At 48.5% G+C, this 15,876-nt stretch overlaps 1 protein-coding gene across 3 annotated transcripts in view; it reads left to right on the top strand.

The window, feature by feature from the left end:
* Positions 1–15,876, top strand: part of SSH2 (slingshot protein phosphatase 2) — a 90,262-nt gene that overhangs the window by 38,864 nt on the left and 35,522 nt on the right. The window contains exon 1 of one of the 3 annotated variants that reach the window (XM_063174091.1): positions 974–1,078. The exons of the other annotated variants lie outside the window; for them this stretch is intronic. Coding sequence (XP_063030161.1) covers positions 1,023–1,078 — 56 coding nt within the window. The 5' untranslated portion in view covers positions 974–1,022. Of the gene's footprint in view, positions 1–973; positions 1,079–15,876 lie in introns of those variants that run through there. 3 annotated transcript variants of the gene reach the window in all.

Here is a 15,876-nt window from a genome sequence, read left to right as displayed (position 1 = left end):
ATAACTTCATTTCTTCCTTTTCTCGAGCAGCGATGGAGCTAAAGATTAAACAGCACTGAAAGGCAGCTGCTTCTCTTCTCCTTTGGCAGAAAGCAAGTTGTCGCGTCTCTGCATATGAAAGTTACTGCCAAGAACTCTTCCCCCCGTCTCCTGCAGGAGAGAAATTGAGGTCGTTTCCTAAGCACCCGAGTTGTCGCTGCCTGCCTTTTGCAAAAAACAGCGTTTGATGTGCTGCATCAAACCCGCTTGCAGGGCGTGCAGCCTCGCTGGCTAGATCTGAGGGAGAAAAAAGGAGAAGGGGGGGAAAAGGGGAAGTGAAAAGGGAAGGGAGAGGAAAAGCTGGGCGCGCCCGCGCGGTGCTGTGCCCTGTTCCTCGCTGCCGCCCGCCCGGGGAACCGATAGCCGAACCCCGGTCCGTGAGCGGGGCGGACTGTCCGCCTGTCCCTGCTCCGTGTGTCCCGGTCCCTCCGGTCCCTGCTCCATGTGTCCCTGCTCCATCCCTGTCCCTGCTCCATGTGTCCCTGACCCATCCCGGTCCCGCCTGTCCCTGCTCTGTGTGTCCCTGATCTATCCCGGTCCCTGCTCCATGTGTCCCTGATCTATCCCGGTCCCGTCTGTCCCTGCTCCATTTGTCCCTGATTTATCCCGGTCCCTGCTCCATGTGTCCCTGCTCCATCCCGGTCCCTGCTCCATGTGTCCCTGATCCATCCCGGTCCCGCGTGTCCCTGCTCCATGTGTCCCTGATCCATCCCGGTCCCGCCTGTCCCTGCTCTATGTGTCCCTGATCTATCCCGGTCCCTGCTCCATGTGTCCCTGCTCCATCCCTGTCCCGCGTGTCCCGGTCCCGCGTGTCCCCTCCCTGTCCCTGCGCCGCCACGTGCGGATGTGGGCGGGGCAGGGGGTGTGGTCTGGGCTGGCCCCGCCCTCGGGGCGCGCCTGCGCGGCGGGGGCGGCGCGGCGGGCGCGGGGCAGAGCGGCGGTGCCGATGCCGCGGGGCAGGGCGGCCGCCGCGGCGGGGAGCGATGATCCCCTACTTCTCCGACAACGCCGTCATCTCCCAGGGCGCCATCGCCCAGCTGTGAGTACCGGTGCACACCGCCCAGACTCCCCTTCCCGGTGCCGCTCCGCCTGCCCCGGCTCCCGGCGGCTCCCCCTGCCCCGGGTGCGCTGCGCTCACTCCGCTGTCCCCCCCCTCTCCCCTCTCTCCTCGCCCGTCCCGTTCCCCGTAGTTCGCTCCGCTGCCGGCTGCCTCCTGCCTCCGGGCAAACTTTCCCCTGGCCGGCTCCGCAGTGTGCAAGTGCTGATAAGCGCCGGCAGCGCCCGGCAGCTGCTGCTCCCTCGCCGCTCGCTTCCCTGATTGTTCTGTTTTTCACTACTCCGAGCACTCCGAGTCCCATCCGAGCGCTTCTCTCGGTGTAATACTGAGCTGCCCGGGCAGCTCGGGGCCGTGCGCGACCCCCGGCAGGCGGGGCGCTGACAGCGGGCTGCAGACCCCCGGCCCGCACACTCTGGCCGTGTTTTGGGCTCAGAGCAGAGATCAGCCCCTTATCTGATCTGGGGTTATCGCAGAGCGGCAGGGGAGGGGGGGCTGCGGGGCTGGGGTGCCCCAGGTCGCAGGCACAGGAGCGGGTCTGGGACCGTACCCTCAGCACCTGCGGGTCACAAGGCACGGACGTGCCGTGCTGCTACTGCCAGTTGTTGGTACTGTCAGTCTCGGGCAGATCTCAAGTGCACAGTGTCTCCGTGTCCCAAACTAAGCCGCATGGAAAATCAGTCTCTCCAGCTTCACCGACCTCGCCTTTGATATGCAGATACGAATAATCATTTAATTTATAAACAATTAACAGCCGCTGCCTAAGTCGTGGGTTTTGGCTGGAAGGATTAAGGAGGGAAGTGGCAGCTATGCGGTGGTAGATAAGGCGTTCTTCAGAGAGATAGTCGCCGTGGTCTAGCCGTGCTTGATACTTCTTTAAAGAAACCCACAGATTGCTTTATCTCTTGAAAGCATCATGAAAGGCTTACAGATAAAGTGCTGGGTCCCACCTGGAACTGTGCTCTTGTAGCAAGAAGCTCCTGCTAGAGCTGCAGCTGGAAGTCTTTAGTAGATATCTCTGCTTATGCTTCATATGGAAATGAGTCCCCGGACTCTGTGCCTTCTTTTGTGAGCGCTAGCAATCATGCTGCAGTTGGTAATCAGTTCAGCTAAGTCTCTGTGAGCTCTCATACTCAACCCAAAATGTTTGTAATTAGTAATTTTTTCCATTTGCAGTGTTGCCTGTAAACAATCAGGGCTTCCCTGTGGTTGCTGATAATGTAGGTTTAACAGAGATGTACCTAAACTCTTCTTCCAAAGCAATGAGGCAAACTGGATGTGCCCTGGGCTTTGGGAAGATGCAGTAATTCTGGAGTTGTGGTGAAAACCCCAACATACTGTGGGCTGAAACATTTCCTTGGAGCTCCGGATGATTTACCGAGCTAGAGTAGGTAGCCAGGTAACAATTTAAGTGCTTTTAAGGTGTTTGTTTTATCCCCTGCTCAAACACTTCACCCCTGGCTGGAGACTGTACAGAAGGGGATCAAAAGGAAGGGGAAATGCTGCTCGTCTCTGCTCCCTCCGTCACATGTCACACGGATCCCTGCAGCAGCAAAGTGCCTGGTGGTGCTTTAAATGGCCACATGGGTGGAAGGACCACCCTTTCCTTTCTGGGCAGAGAGATAACGGAGTTATCAGAGTGGAGCTTACGCTGTCCTTTGCCTCCTGCGAGGGAAGATTAATAAGCCTGAGAATGACAGAGCTTTTGGCCCACGCAGAAGTGTTCTCAGAGGGCTGAGTGCTGGATTAATATTTTGCTAGTGTTCTCAATCAGGATGGTGCTGTGGCTCTCGGGCTGGCCTAGTAAAGACCAGCATTTAAAGTTTGTGCTCCTAATTACAATTTCACAAAGGCTGATTAATATTGGATGTCCTTATTTCATCATGAGCAAGACCTAAAAATCCAGATTTCGTTTTTTGCTACGCTAAAAATTAGTTCTCTGTGGAATGGGAAGGGCATTGGTGACCCAAACATTATCAGAAACCTCTGTTTCAGTGTATTCTTTAGTAGATGTATTTGGCTGATCAGCTCTGACTTTCAGAGATCAGCAGAAATTGCTCTTGTGTTGACGCTTTTAGTCAGTAATGTAGTCAGCTGGTCTGGGTCTAATTCATTTCAGGTTCACAAGGATTCAAATAATGTCCGGGAGACTTGTGTTTATCAAAATGCTCAGAATTTGTAGTTGTAACTTGTTCCAGAAAGTCTTGCTGCTCTCACTGAACCTGGGGGGAATTCTGCTGATTTACTAGTTTATTTGTGTGTAGGATTCAAAATTTACTTTGGTCTATTAAAACTCTAAGGCAGCTGATGGGAAAGATAGAAAGAAAAAAGCAAAGCTTCAGAGAGTCTGCAAATATCAAAGAGTTTTTATCAAGAAACCTGGAGGAATTGCCATGGATCAGTTCTTCCTGCCTGCAGTCGCTTCCTTTGCCTCTGGCCAAGTTTGAGTGATTCAGTTCAGTGCTGGTGTCCCTCAAGTGGCTTTTCCGAGTTTCTCTGATAATGCCAGATTCCTCTGTCACCCAGTTTTCCTCTCTATCTCAGTGACAAAGCAGGGTGACCCAGCCATCAGGGCGCTCACTTGGGGTTTGAGAAAACCCAGCTCTTGCTTTCACTGTGCCACATCCTTCCTGTGTGAGCCTTGCCAGGCTGTGTTCAGCGGGGCAGGAAGGTGCAGAGGGATGCTCAGCCCTTGTTCAGAACCTGAGGATTGACCACCTCCCTTGTGCCCACATCTCTCTGGCATTTTGAAGCATTTTTGTTGTGTTTAAACTCTTTTGACTCTGCCTTGTTTTCCTTTCTGCCGGGCAGCAGTGGGAGCACATGCTGTAGCACTCCTGCCCTGTTTACTCCTTCATCCTCCAAAACTCAGGAGCCAAATGGATCTAAAATCACAGATAGGCTCACTGCTTTCCATGGCTCTTGTGCTTGCCTCATACCAGTCTATTTTCTGTTATAAGATGTTAACTCAGTTTTTATATGTATTTTAAACTTTGAGGGGGAAAAAAGAAGGAGCGGGAGTAGACACTTTCTTCACAGCATTGTGAGTTTATGGTGGAAAAATAGACCCAGGAAGTTAAACTGAATTATTTTCAGTGATAGGTAGATACAAAATGTCCTTTCAGACCTGCCTTAGCAGCCTGTTGCTCTCTCCTGTAATCAGTTTTCTTCCAAGTGATAGCCCTGGTGTGCAGAGTGTGAAGAAACAACACTTGACAGTGCAAGAGGAAGTTCTGAGGCTGTGCAGGTAATTACAGAGTGTACAGTAAATGACAGCACTGGGTAATTCAGGCTCATTGTGTTGCCACCTCTGTGCTATAACCTGCTTGGCCCTTTGTCCTCCCCCACCCCTTTCATTTTCCTCTGTCACACGGCCTTGACCTTTAAGGTGGGAAATTTCATGACCACCTAATCTTGAATTGTGCCCAGTGCCAAGTCAGGAACTTGGATTGGTGTGTGGCTGATGTTGCCATTCTTTGGAGAGCTGCTTATTTATTTATTTCTTGTATGGGAAGCCTTACAACCTTTTTATCTCCTTACAGTGTGATTGCTGCCAAAACCCTTGACCATTCAGCAATTAGACCCAATCCTCTGAGCAGCATGTTATTGGAAATCTTTAATTGCTTCTGTGCCATTGTAAAGCACTGTAGCTTTGTGAGTATTTTACCATTGTGCTGAGAGTCAATGATATTTAAAAGCCAAGGAGGAGATGCTTGGAAACTGCTGCAGAAAGCCTGGAAGATCAGCAGAGTCATTCCAGTTAGCACTGTCAGCTCTGTCTGAAGTTGCCTTACGAGCTGAGGGTTGCTCTGGTTGGAAGTGCTTGAAATACAGAGAGTGGCTGATGAGCCTTTCATGTCTTGTAGAGCCTGGCAGGATCAGGGCAGGCTGCAGCAGTTGTTTTCTCCATTCAAACATGCATTGTGTGCTCTGGGTTTGTTGGGCTGCAGAGCACAGCCTCACACTCCATCAGGGATGTGATGGGAATGTGCAGGCAGGGGAACCTGACCCCTTCCCCTTCCTGCCCACCCCTCCACACAGCTGAGCTCACCCTGCACTGTGCATGGGCTTCCTGTTGACAGAGCAGAGTCGTCGGGGATTTCTCATCTTTTTTATTTCTTTGCTGCTTGTGATGAAACAAATGCAATGCTGAAGAGGCCTCTTACTACCCACTGATTACTGAAAACTGTTCAAATTGGTTGTGGTATTTGCATAAAAGTGGTATGGTCTGTGCAGAGTTGATCATTAACCAAGCCAGGGCTGTATTGTTCATAACTACTTTTCCTGTTTGGCTTTTCCTTTTATTCCCCTGGAAGCTGTGGATATTTGTCTCACCGATCCTTCCTGGTAAGGGCTGGAAGAGAGACAGAGATGGTTATCAGACATCAAATCAAAACCTCAGCCACAAACCAGTGTTTCAAGGACAAACCCCCCACGCCAGCACTCTTTGAGCAATATGTTTTAGTTAGGAAGCCCACGCTGCTGGGCTGCCAAATTAATGTTTTAAAAGGATTTAAATGGTAGAGTTGACTCTGAGATTGTGTTGTCTTGAAACATCTGCAGATGTTCCTGTCTCTGAAAATGCTTGGGATTTTTGTAAAGACCACAAAGCAGAAGGACCCCAGTGAGATTATCAGCAGAAAAAGACCTTTTGGGGCCAGTTAATAGCTGGCTGGGATTTTTTTTTCAGGATTCTTTGTCCTTGCACCTTTATCACAGAGCCCCTGGTTAAAATATTGCTTCATTGTTTTTAAAACAACTTCAAGCTAACTTTCTTGACAGTTGCTTCTGACTAGTGTTTGTGGGGTCAGAGAAAGTTTAAATTCTGCATCCCATTCTGCAGTAGGCTCTGAAAAGCTGCTGTCTCCCCTGTATTGGTCTGACAAACAGCATTTAAATTATCAGCCCGTATGTGCTTAAAACTAGTTCAGCAAATATTTTTCTCCAGTGTAACATATGTAATGTGTACAGCGCAAATCTGCAACTTGAGTTTCCAGCCATGGTGTTTCATAGCAGCTGGTTGAAGAGTGAAATTTTCACAAACACGTGGAGCAAAACTCACTCCTGTCCTTAATAGTAAACACTTGTGCTTTTGCTGAAGTATTCCAAAGCCACCCCTTTGCTTTGCATGTGCAGCTTGGCCAGAGCTCGAATCCAGCAGCTTGAGAAGGAGCTGCAGACTGGCAGGAGCTGTTCTGCAGCCACCTAATGCTGGGCTGTGTGGGATTAACCAAGTGTGTTGTGACAGACAGCAGCTTTCTGGTTCAAGGACATCAGCCTGTGCATGAGGGAGGCTGGGGAGAAGAAAAGCCTGTAAAGGTAAACTTAAAAGACAAGTCTCAGAGTTGCTGAAGGCTGGGAGTGACACAGGAATCCAACCTGGAGGATCTCAATGTAGGATTGGCATTTTTTTGTGATTGGCAACTTGATCAATTTGGGCGCTTCTATTATATTGGGGTGACAGACTCCTTGTTCAGTGCATATTCCTGTTTATCCAGTACTTATCTGCCCCTCATCATCAACATGTTCAGCTCTTTGGGCTCTCTGATTTACTTGCAATAAGCCATTTAAGCAGAATGCTTTTCCTCAAAACACCTTTGTTACAAGTAGGCTAAACCCAGACTGCTGAACCAGAAATGATTTAGTCCTTTCTTTCAAACAAATGATCTTTGTCACTTATTAGCGAACTCTTTCATTTGTTCACACACTTCTCACAATGGCTTAATGAGCTCCATGCTGTCCCAGCAGGCAGGGCTCGCTCCTGCCCTTTGGGAACACCACAGGTTGGGGTCTGGTTTCCCTGTTAAACTTCCAGTTTTTCCCTGGAAGAGCACAGATCCGGCTGCTGCAGTGTGGCTTTAGTGGGGGCACCCAGGTGGATCAGAGGAAGTTCATGCCAAGGTCCTGAGCAGTCTGGAGGTGCCCAGGGTGGACTGGGACCCCTGTTGAGTGCAGCTTGGAATTCTCTGTACTGTGGTGTTGTTGTGTATCCTGTGCTGGATTTCCTCGCTCCCTGTGATTTGTTTGCCAGCATGAAGAGAATAAATTTGCTTCTCTGAGCCTCTGGTTGCCCTGCAGCCTCTTTTCCTACAGAATTCCAACTGGGTGCTTTGGAGAGGGCTGTTCCTGTGGCTTGTGTAGCTGACAGGCACGGGCAGCTCTGTTCTGGGTCTGTTGCTGGTGTTTTGTGAGGCTCCAAATGGCAGGTGGGACTGGAGTAGGGTCATTTTGATTAGCAAATGATGAATTTACCTTGGTCAGGTTACAAAGTAAGGGGGGATCCCGTTTGCACAATGTGTAGAAAGCTATCATTAGTCTTACTTTTGTCCTCCTTTTAGTTTCCTGCTTGCTTTCTGCAACTCGATACTGAATTAAAATGAACCCAAATTGTGGGAGGAGTTTTACTGGGTTTTTTTGTTTGTTTAGCTTGTTTGGGTTTTTAAAGGGCTCATTGCATGGTGGTGTGTGAAGAGCTTGTCACTGGCTTTGTTGTTGTTATTGTTAGGGTTGGTTTGTTGTTTTTTTTTCCCATTATTTGCTTTGTAAAAGAGATGGAGAAATCAAAAAACAAATGCAAAGTGGAGCAGCCGCATTCCTCTGTGGCGCAAAGACTGAAAGACAGTTAGTCTAAATAAAAACAAACAGTTTGTCAGCACCATTTCTGGCCCTCCTCTTGGTTTGCCATGATGAGGAAATCGCAAGAAAGCAGAAAAGGAATATCCATGTGCCTTGATAGCAAGCGGGGGTGGCACAAATACCCAGCCCAGAGTGGGTGATGCTGTGTCCAGTGTGTGTGAACAGGACTGGGGCTGCTGAGCCAGCCCAGGAGCTGCATTTTGGGTCAGGACATCACCCAGATTCCCAGCACAGCACCAGCAAAACCTTGACACTGCTGTAATCTGCCTGACTCTTTTGTCCTTAGTTCCTTCAAGTACATAATGAAATGTTCTATGAGAGGCTCTCTAGCTTGAAATTAAGCAAATATCTATTCTGGAGTCTTTTAAAAAGCTGTTTAAGAACCTTTTCCCTAAAGTACACTGTGTTCTTTTTAGAGACTTTGCTGGTTCTGTGGTACATAGCAGTGTTTAGTATTCTGATGGTCTTTCTACTTTAATGTGTGGTTTTTAAAGGGGTTTCTATGCTTTTAGGAAATACGAAGACCTGAGTTAACCACAGAAAATTGGCTGCCAAACTGCTTAAAGTGCTAATTCTGCTGAAATTTAGCACCTGACTTTTGCAGGGATAAACACATCTGGAATCTCTACTCTTCTGAGTTCAAACTCCTGGAAAATAAAACTTTTATTTAATGTGTTTTCAGTCTGAGTCGTAGTCAGCAAAACTATGCAGGGTTTTTATGTTGAGTTTAAAACTCCTTTATATGCATTTTGAAGTAAAGCATTGACATCCCCCTGAAAGTTGCATGAAGGTGCTAAAAGAATTGGTTAATTTGCAGCTGTGCTGAGAAATCACAAATGCAAAACTGCTTCAGAATGAAGCACTTTACTGTTTTTCCTTTAATTTACTTTTTTTTGTGAGCAGATACCATGAAGAGTGGATGGTTCACACTACTGCTTTCCTGCTTGTATTTAAAGTAGCTGTACAAAAACATTTCAGTTCTTAGGAACATTTTGAAGAAGTTTTCTTGTCTCCTGTTTAGAATCTCCAAGTTCCTTTTGCCTCTTAGGGTGCCCTTCGTTTCAGCCTTTATTTAAGTTGGGAGATGCTGTGCTGGTGTTAGACATCCCACAGTCTGTCAGCTTCTGTTTAAAGTGGTGTATGGTGAGTGATTAATGGAAATTATTTCGGGAATAAAGGACTCCTGGTAAGCTGATCCCTATTCAGAGCACCAAAAGAAAAAGCAGAGTCACAAGGGATGTTGTCTCCAGGAAGAACTTGTAACATCCGTGGGGGGAAGAGCTGCATTGGAAAGTGGTGCTGAGCTTGCATTTTGAAATGGATCATAATTATATCTCATGGTCTGATTTGGAGAGCTTTTCCTGATGGCTCCGGAGGCTGATCGTCTCTTCCAGCAGCAGGATGTTGGAGTGGTTCTTGTGGCTGCTGCCAGGGTAGGTGTGCTGTGCTGGGAGCTGCTCTGAGCTCCTGGGCACCAGCAGCCTTGTCTCTCCAGGCTGTCACCCCATTCCCCCAGTGCTGGGTCACTGAACCCACAGTGAAGCTGTGTTTCTTCTTTGGTTTGCAGCTTTTAATTGAATCTGAAGTTTGTGTTGACCTTGCTTTGTGCAAGGAACTGTCCTTCTAAGGGTTGCCCTGCTTTGAGGGCACAGAATCCATTAAACTATTCCAACTATAAAATGTTTCTGAATCTTTGTCTTTGATGATTCCTTACTTCTAGCTGATTAAAATTTCAAGTTATTAGTTGCAGCCACATTTAGGTTTGTATTCCCTTAAGTGTAGCTTTCCTGTTCCCTAAAATAAAGTCTCTGGTGTATTTGCAAGGGGGAGCAGATCAATGGCCCAGTTACTGGCTGGATCATCACAGCAGGTAAAGCTCCCTGTGACTTCCAATTTCAAATCAAAACCTATTGAAAGAAACCTGGCACATGGCAGTTCTCTGTGAAACAGCCCACAAACCATCTCACATCACTGGCTACTGCTGACTGTCCTTTTTGCTAATCTAAAGGGACAGTCGTTCCTAAACTGATTTTACTGGTCCTGGTGGAAACTGCCATTCAGGGATCAAATACCATTGCACTGGGAGGATGCAGTAAGAATGAGAGAAAATTGAAAGTGCTGAGCGCTGCAGAAGTTAAAATACTGAACAAATAACCTCCTTCTATATTTTTATGAGTCAAATCCAACAGCCTCTTGATGATTTTTGATGCTTTTGGTAAACAAGCATCTGCTTCTTCTTAGCAGGAGGAAAAGGCTTATTATTCAGCATTGATTTCTTTGTGCAGAGACAGAGTGGTCCTTGTTTTGGTGCTCTATTTACAGGGGTCTGTTAATGTATTTACTGAGGGCAGCCAACAAGGCTGTGATCAGAGCCAGGCAGCTTCCCCAGCGTAATTCCTCCATGCCATGCCCTGGTTGGGGTGGCTGCAGAGCCAAGTCCTGGCACAGTTCTGCATCTCAAGGCAGGAGGAGCTCTGCTCCCTGGCTGACCAGAACCATGCTCAGTGCTGTCCACAACCACTGAGACCAGAAAAACACAGAGCAGCATCCTCCTGAACCAGTCCCATCCTGGGGCTGTGCCTGGGGGAGCTGTGGCTGCTGGGGACAGAGTGGGGACACAGCGTGCCCTGCCCTGAGCGGGTGCTGGGGACTTGTCACCTCCTGGTCACACCCAGCACTGGCCATGCTTCATGCAAGTCAGTGATCTCCTTCCATCTGTAAAGTGCTGGACATTCTTTGTCTAAATATAGGGGGGCCTGGACTTGGCTGTGCAGGGAGGGACAGTAAGTTGACCTCGGTGTGTCTCCTGTCACTTGTGTTACAGTTGTATTTAAAGCAGATGGGTCCTCCTCGTGGGACACTGCCAGTCAGGCCAAACATGGTCAGGTCTGTGACAGTGACATGCCGGGAGACGGGCATAAAAATTTATTATAAAATATCTCATCTTAAATGCATTTAATCGTAGTGGGGAGAGACCAGGTTGTTAATTAACTGCTGGAGGGTCTGTCAGCTGTCATTTAAGGTTTAAAAAGAAACGTGCTGTGTATGAAGGCAATGCTTTCAAACTCTGGTGGCAGGGGAGATTACTGTGTGGTTTAAAGATAATCAACATAGACTGTGTTAATTAGGAGAGAAAAAAGATAAGTACGTGTCAGTCGGAGGGGTGTTCTTCCTGAAGATTAATCAAAAAGCTGGTGGTTATTTTTCTGTTCCTTGATGCGATAGATTATCCTTAGAAAGTTTTTTCATGTTGATTAAAGTGTTTCTAAGAACACATTTGTGAAAGCATTTTGATGGTACCACAGCAGCTGGCTCGCTCTGGGCAGGCTGAGCTGGTAGGAGCACGGTGGTAAAACACTGTGGAGTGTTCTCCTGGGTACTGCTGTCCTGCTCCATGAACCCAGTGGTATGCATTAAAAATGCCCAAAGGATGTTTAAACAGTATATGGCACAAGAAGAATGTCATGTAGAGCTTTCATCTGGGAATGTCTTGACTTGGAGACCTGGGAGCCTTTGGGGACTATCATGTAAAACAAATTCCTTTCATGGTCTCTCTTCCGGTCTGGGTCTCTTGCTTTAAAAAGTGCAAAGAATCAAATTTCTTCTGTAAACACCAAGTGCCCAGATTTCTTAATCAGCATCCTAATTGTGTTAGCCACCCCCTTCCTAGTCCGTGAGCTGCCGTGCTCGTGCTTGGACTGCAGGAAGAACGATTTTGTGCATATCTTCAGTCTCAAATTCCAGAGACATCAGGGCTTTGTTTGCACAACTTGTTTTGCTGCTGCTTTTTGGAATCTTTTGCTTTCTCTCTGGATGGATTCTCTGAAGCTGCCTCAGAGGCTAAACATGGGCCACCAACACATGCCTTGCTGGGACTCCCTCTGTGCTGCATAGCCAGAGAGATGGGCAGTAAAGCTTTTTGCTGTTTGTGCTGCATGGAAAATGGGTCCTTTCAGCCTGTGATAATTTAAATCATCCCTGCTTAATTTCCTTCTTCACTGCCATGGCGATCCTACAACCTGTGCTCAGTGAAATAAATCATTATCTGGTGATCTGTCATCAGCGGGGTGTGCCCCAAGTCTGTTTCTCGGTGGTGACAGCAGCCACAGCTCAGCTCAGCACATGTCCCTCTGCCCAGCCTCAGCACCAGGACATTCCCTCCCTTCCCAGGCTGCTGAGGGCTGGCACAGGCGATGGGGACAGGCTGGGTGGCACAGGGAGGGCTGTGTCAGGGTTACTCAGCAGCAGCCCAGTGAAACCCACCCTGGGGCTGCCAGCAGCAGGCTGGGCACGGGGCTGGGTGCTGAGGTGAGCTGATGTCCCTGCCAGGGCTCTGCCTGGGCTTTAGGAGTTTGTTGAGCTGATTCATCTCTAGGCCAAGAGTGTGTGAGGGGAACAGGAAACCCGCATGGAGTTTCACTTCCGTCAGACACCATAAAATGCTCATCAGCTTAAAACAAAACCCAGTCTGCTTTCCTTTGCCTGTAAGGAATAAATCCCAGCCCTGCCTGTGGTGGAACACATTGGATGGGAGTGTGAAACTCAGCCCTGCAGAGCAAGGCTGGGGCAGGGAGGCAGAGGAATGCTGCAGGTGGTTGGGGTTGTGTGTGCACAGTGCAGCCCTGTCGCAGCTGCGTGGGCTGAAATCTTGGGCTGCAAACAGCAGCTGTTGTTGCTCCCCTCGCCTGCAGCAAGGCTGGGATGAGTTTCTGGCAGGGATCAGTTTCTCAGCCCAGAGCTGTTGTCTTCTGTGTAGTTTCCAAAGGATGCCACTGCTCTTTCCTGCATACCCAAGCTGCCCAAGTTTGCAGAGGTATTTCTGAGCTCAGTTCAAATGATCTGGTGGCAGAGGAGCTCTAATGGCATGTTCATGGTTGGTTCCAGCAGTGGGTGTGACTTGCAGACTGGTAACTCACTTTGGTGTTGAGTAGGTATCAAAGCACCCCAGAGCCTGGTGGGATGACCTGAGGCTGGTTTGATCCTGTCTCTGAAACTGTCTGAGTGTGGTTGTTTTGTGCACCTGAAGCAGTTCTTCACTTACACAGACAGTTGTGGTCATCAGAGTTCCCTTGGCAAGTTGTACCCTCTCTGAATTCAGCAGAAATTCTCTCCTTGCTTGGAGCAAGGTAAAAAAATTAGTCCTTTGGAGTTCAGATTCACACCCATCCATCCTCACCTTTGACTGTCTTCTGGCAAACTTAGTTTGGCTTCAGAAGTTGTCCATATTAGGACCCAAAACAAGGGAAAAGTGACCTGGTGCTAGTGAGAAGGGATCAGTGGGTAAGTTCATGTGGATGAGTAACAGTTGGCATTGCAGATCTCTCTGTGATGATGCCTCTGTGTGTGTCATGAAAGCTGAGTTCTCTCTCCAGGGAGCCCCACCTTGGAGCAGAGGAAGTGCCTGCAGACAGTTCCTTTTTGTAAAAAAAAGGCACAAATGCAGATGTTGCTAAAAATGCGGTTTGCGTCAAACCTCTGAGCCCAAGTGGGTTCCCACGCTCAGTTTGTTTTTCTCCTTGGGCTGTTTCTTAAGTTGCAAAAGTGCTGAGAGATGGCCTTTGGTGGAGAACCACTTCCCTTTTCTCTCCCTGCCCTCGGGGGTGTCACCTCTGCTGGCAGTGTCACTGACCCCTTTTCTGTAACTTGTGGCTCTTGTTTTGCTCGGCGCTGAGTTTGTTTCTGTTTTGGGTATCAGAGAAGCCTCTGCTTGTCTGTATTTGCTGCCTGATAATACACATGTCAGTGCAGGGCAATCCTGAGTTATCCTTGCCTTTTCATTTTCCTTGTATGGTTTTGGTGGGTTCTCTTTATTAGTACCTGGTATTGTGCTTTACACAGCTCTGAGATCTGCCCTCTGTGTGGAAAGAATCAAGCACCTTAATCCCTTGCCTAGGAGCAAAGATTTAAACTGGAAGCCAGACATTGCTTCCCTCTAGTTAATTCATTAATACTGTAGGCAGTTATTAAAATAGGTGCTTTAAAAAGTAAACAAGGGAAGTAGGGATGTTGTTTATTGAAAAACAAACTACAGTGAAGGTGAAAGAGGCACTTCCCTGGGGAGGGATGCTGGAGGAATGCAATGCTTTTATCTGGTGTTTGAGGGAGAAGTGCCCTGGGCTGCCAGGCTGCACATCATCCTTGGCTGTGGGACTGATGCTTTATTAACCTGGACTTTTCTTGTGGGCAGGTGAAGGGTGGGAGGCTGGCAGTGAGAGCTGCCCCCAGAGCAGGTGTGCCTGCCTGTGGAGAAGGGGAGACAGCCAGTTTGGGAAGGGGAGCAGGGAGAGGGAGGGAAGTGGCTTGAGGTGCTGAAAAAATCAGCAGGCTGCGGGGGAATTGCTGCTCTTGCAGTCCTGGCTGCTCCAGAGCTCACTCACACGTCCCCAGCTGCCCTCTCTCCCTCCTTCCACACCTCGGGAATGAGCTCAGTGTTGGTGCCTGCTGTGCCACTCCTGCCAGCCTTGGAATTTCCTTTTTGCTGGGTTGGAGTTTTGCAGCCGCTGGATTAAGGGAGGATGATGGAGCTGAGCAGGCAGCTGAGTGTGCAAGGCAGCACTGGCTGCTCATGTTAGGGCAAAATCTGGAGGGCTCTTGAGGGACTGCACAACTCTCTTGTCATGGGGAGCTACAGCTGGAGCCAGGCTTGGCATTGAAATCCCATTGTAGCTGCTTCAGAGCTCTTTTCTGCAGGGCTGTGGTTAATAAATACCCACTAAGAGAAATTGTATTTCTGTAAATCACACAGGTAAATCACACAGGTAGTGGACTTCCATTCAAATGTGGAGTACCTTGATACCCTCATTTCCCCCACCACCACTTTTCAATCTCCCATTTCATCTAAGGATTAGGGTGAGCAGGGTGGGAGGATGTGACCGCATGCAGTGCCCTTGTGCTTTGGGCACGGCTGTGAGGAGGTGACAGCACAAGGAGCTTTGGCCTTTGCCACACTGACCTGTCCTGTTGTGTGGGAGGATGTGCATGGAAGGACTTCTCCTGCCGAGCCTGGCAGGGAATGGTGCCAATTTCTGCTTGTGCTACTTGGCAAGTGCCCCACCAAGGGCTGGGCTGGACAGGACAGAGCCTGCTGCGAGGAGCTGCTCCCATGAGTGAGGAGAGCAGACTTTGGAAAGTCATCCTCAGGCTCTCAATAGCTTAATTAAGTGTTTATTAGGATAAAACATTGCCAGCAGCCATTCAGGTGCCTCCTTGCCTTATTCCTAAAAAGGTTTTCTCTCCTTTCATTGTGCAGCAGTTTCAAGAGAAAGCAGCAAAGTTCCTTTTTGAGTATTTTACACTGAGGACTGAGGGTTTCTCAATGAAATTGGAGAGTGGTGCAGATTCACCTGGCTGGGAGCTGGAAGGCATTGTCCAGGGGGTCGTGACAATGCATCCAGTGATTTATCACATGTCTTTGGCACAGCCCTAAACCAGTAACACTTTCTCTTTTATGTCCTCAAACCAGTGTATTTGGTGTTTGTGCTTGCAGTTCATGAATGGAGCTGTGCAGTGTAACATCTGGGAAGGCATTTATTTTTTGTTTGCCATCTATAAGTTCTGTGTGGATCTCATTTTGTAGCATAATGAGAATTTAGTTTGAGCTGTGCAGTGATTTCCATGTCCAGGAGGAGCTCAGCCCTGGGCAGCACATCAGGGAGCCCAGAATCACTTCTGTTTCCAGCTGTTAGTGCTGGTTAGAAGCAGAGCCTTCTGAGGGCAGAGTCTGTGCTTTTTGTGCAAAAGGCTTTCAATAGTTCTGATGTGACTTGTACAATTTCTACGAAATCTTTTCTGCCTGGGAGAAAAATTGGTACAAGTAGTGATTTCTGTAGAAACAGCTTAAGTCTTCTGGTTGCACTGGTTCTCTTCCCAGTGAGCAGGGAACTACAAACAGCACATCACTGGTGGCCTTGGTGCTGCTGCTTCACTGCAGAGGTGAACGTGGAACAGAAGGGTTTTTCCCCAGCTGTAGTGCTGAGGATTGTGAACTCTTTCCTAGGTATGTCCTGAGTGAGTCTTCTCCTGACAAAACCTGCTGTGCAGTACAGACAACTGATGACAAGCCTGGGGTGCTGATTAAACCCAGCTCAGCTTTGTTACCTGAGCCAAGTTGGCTTCTTGTCTTCTGCTGTCCTGGCCTCAACTTCTCC

This window comes from Melospiza melodia, chromosome 21 (assembly GCF_035770615.1).
Source record: "Melospiza melodia melodia isolate bMelMel2 chromosome 21, bMelMel2.pri, whole genome shotgun sequence".
Classification (NCBI taxonomy): Eukaryota; Metazoa; Chordata; class Aves; order Passeriformes; family Passerellidae; genus Melospiza; species Melospiza melodia.
The sequence above is the reverse complement of the archived record's forward strand: the minus strand, read 5'-3'. Positions and strand labels throughout refer to the sequence as shown.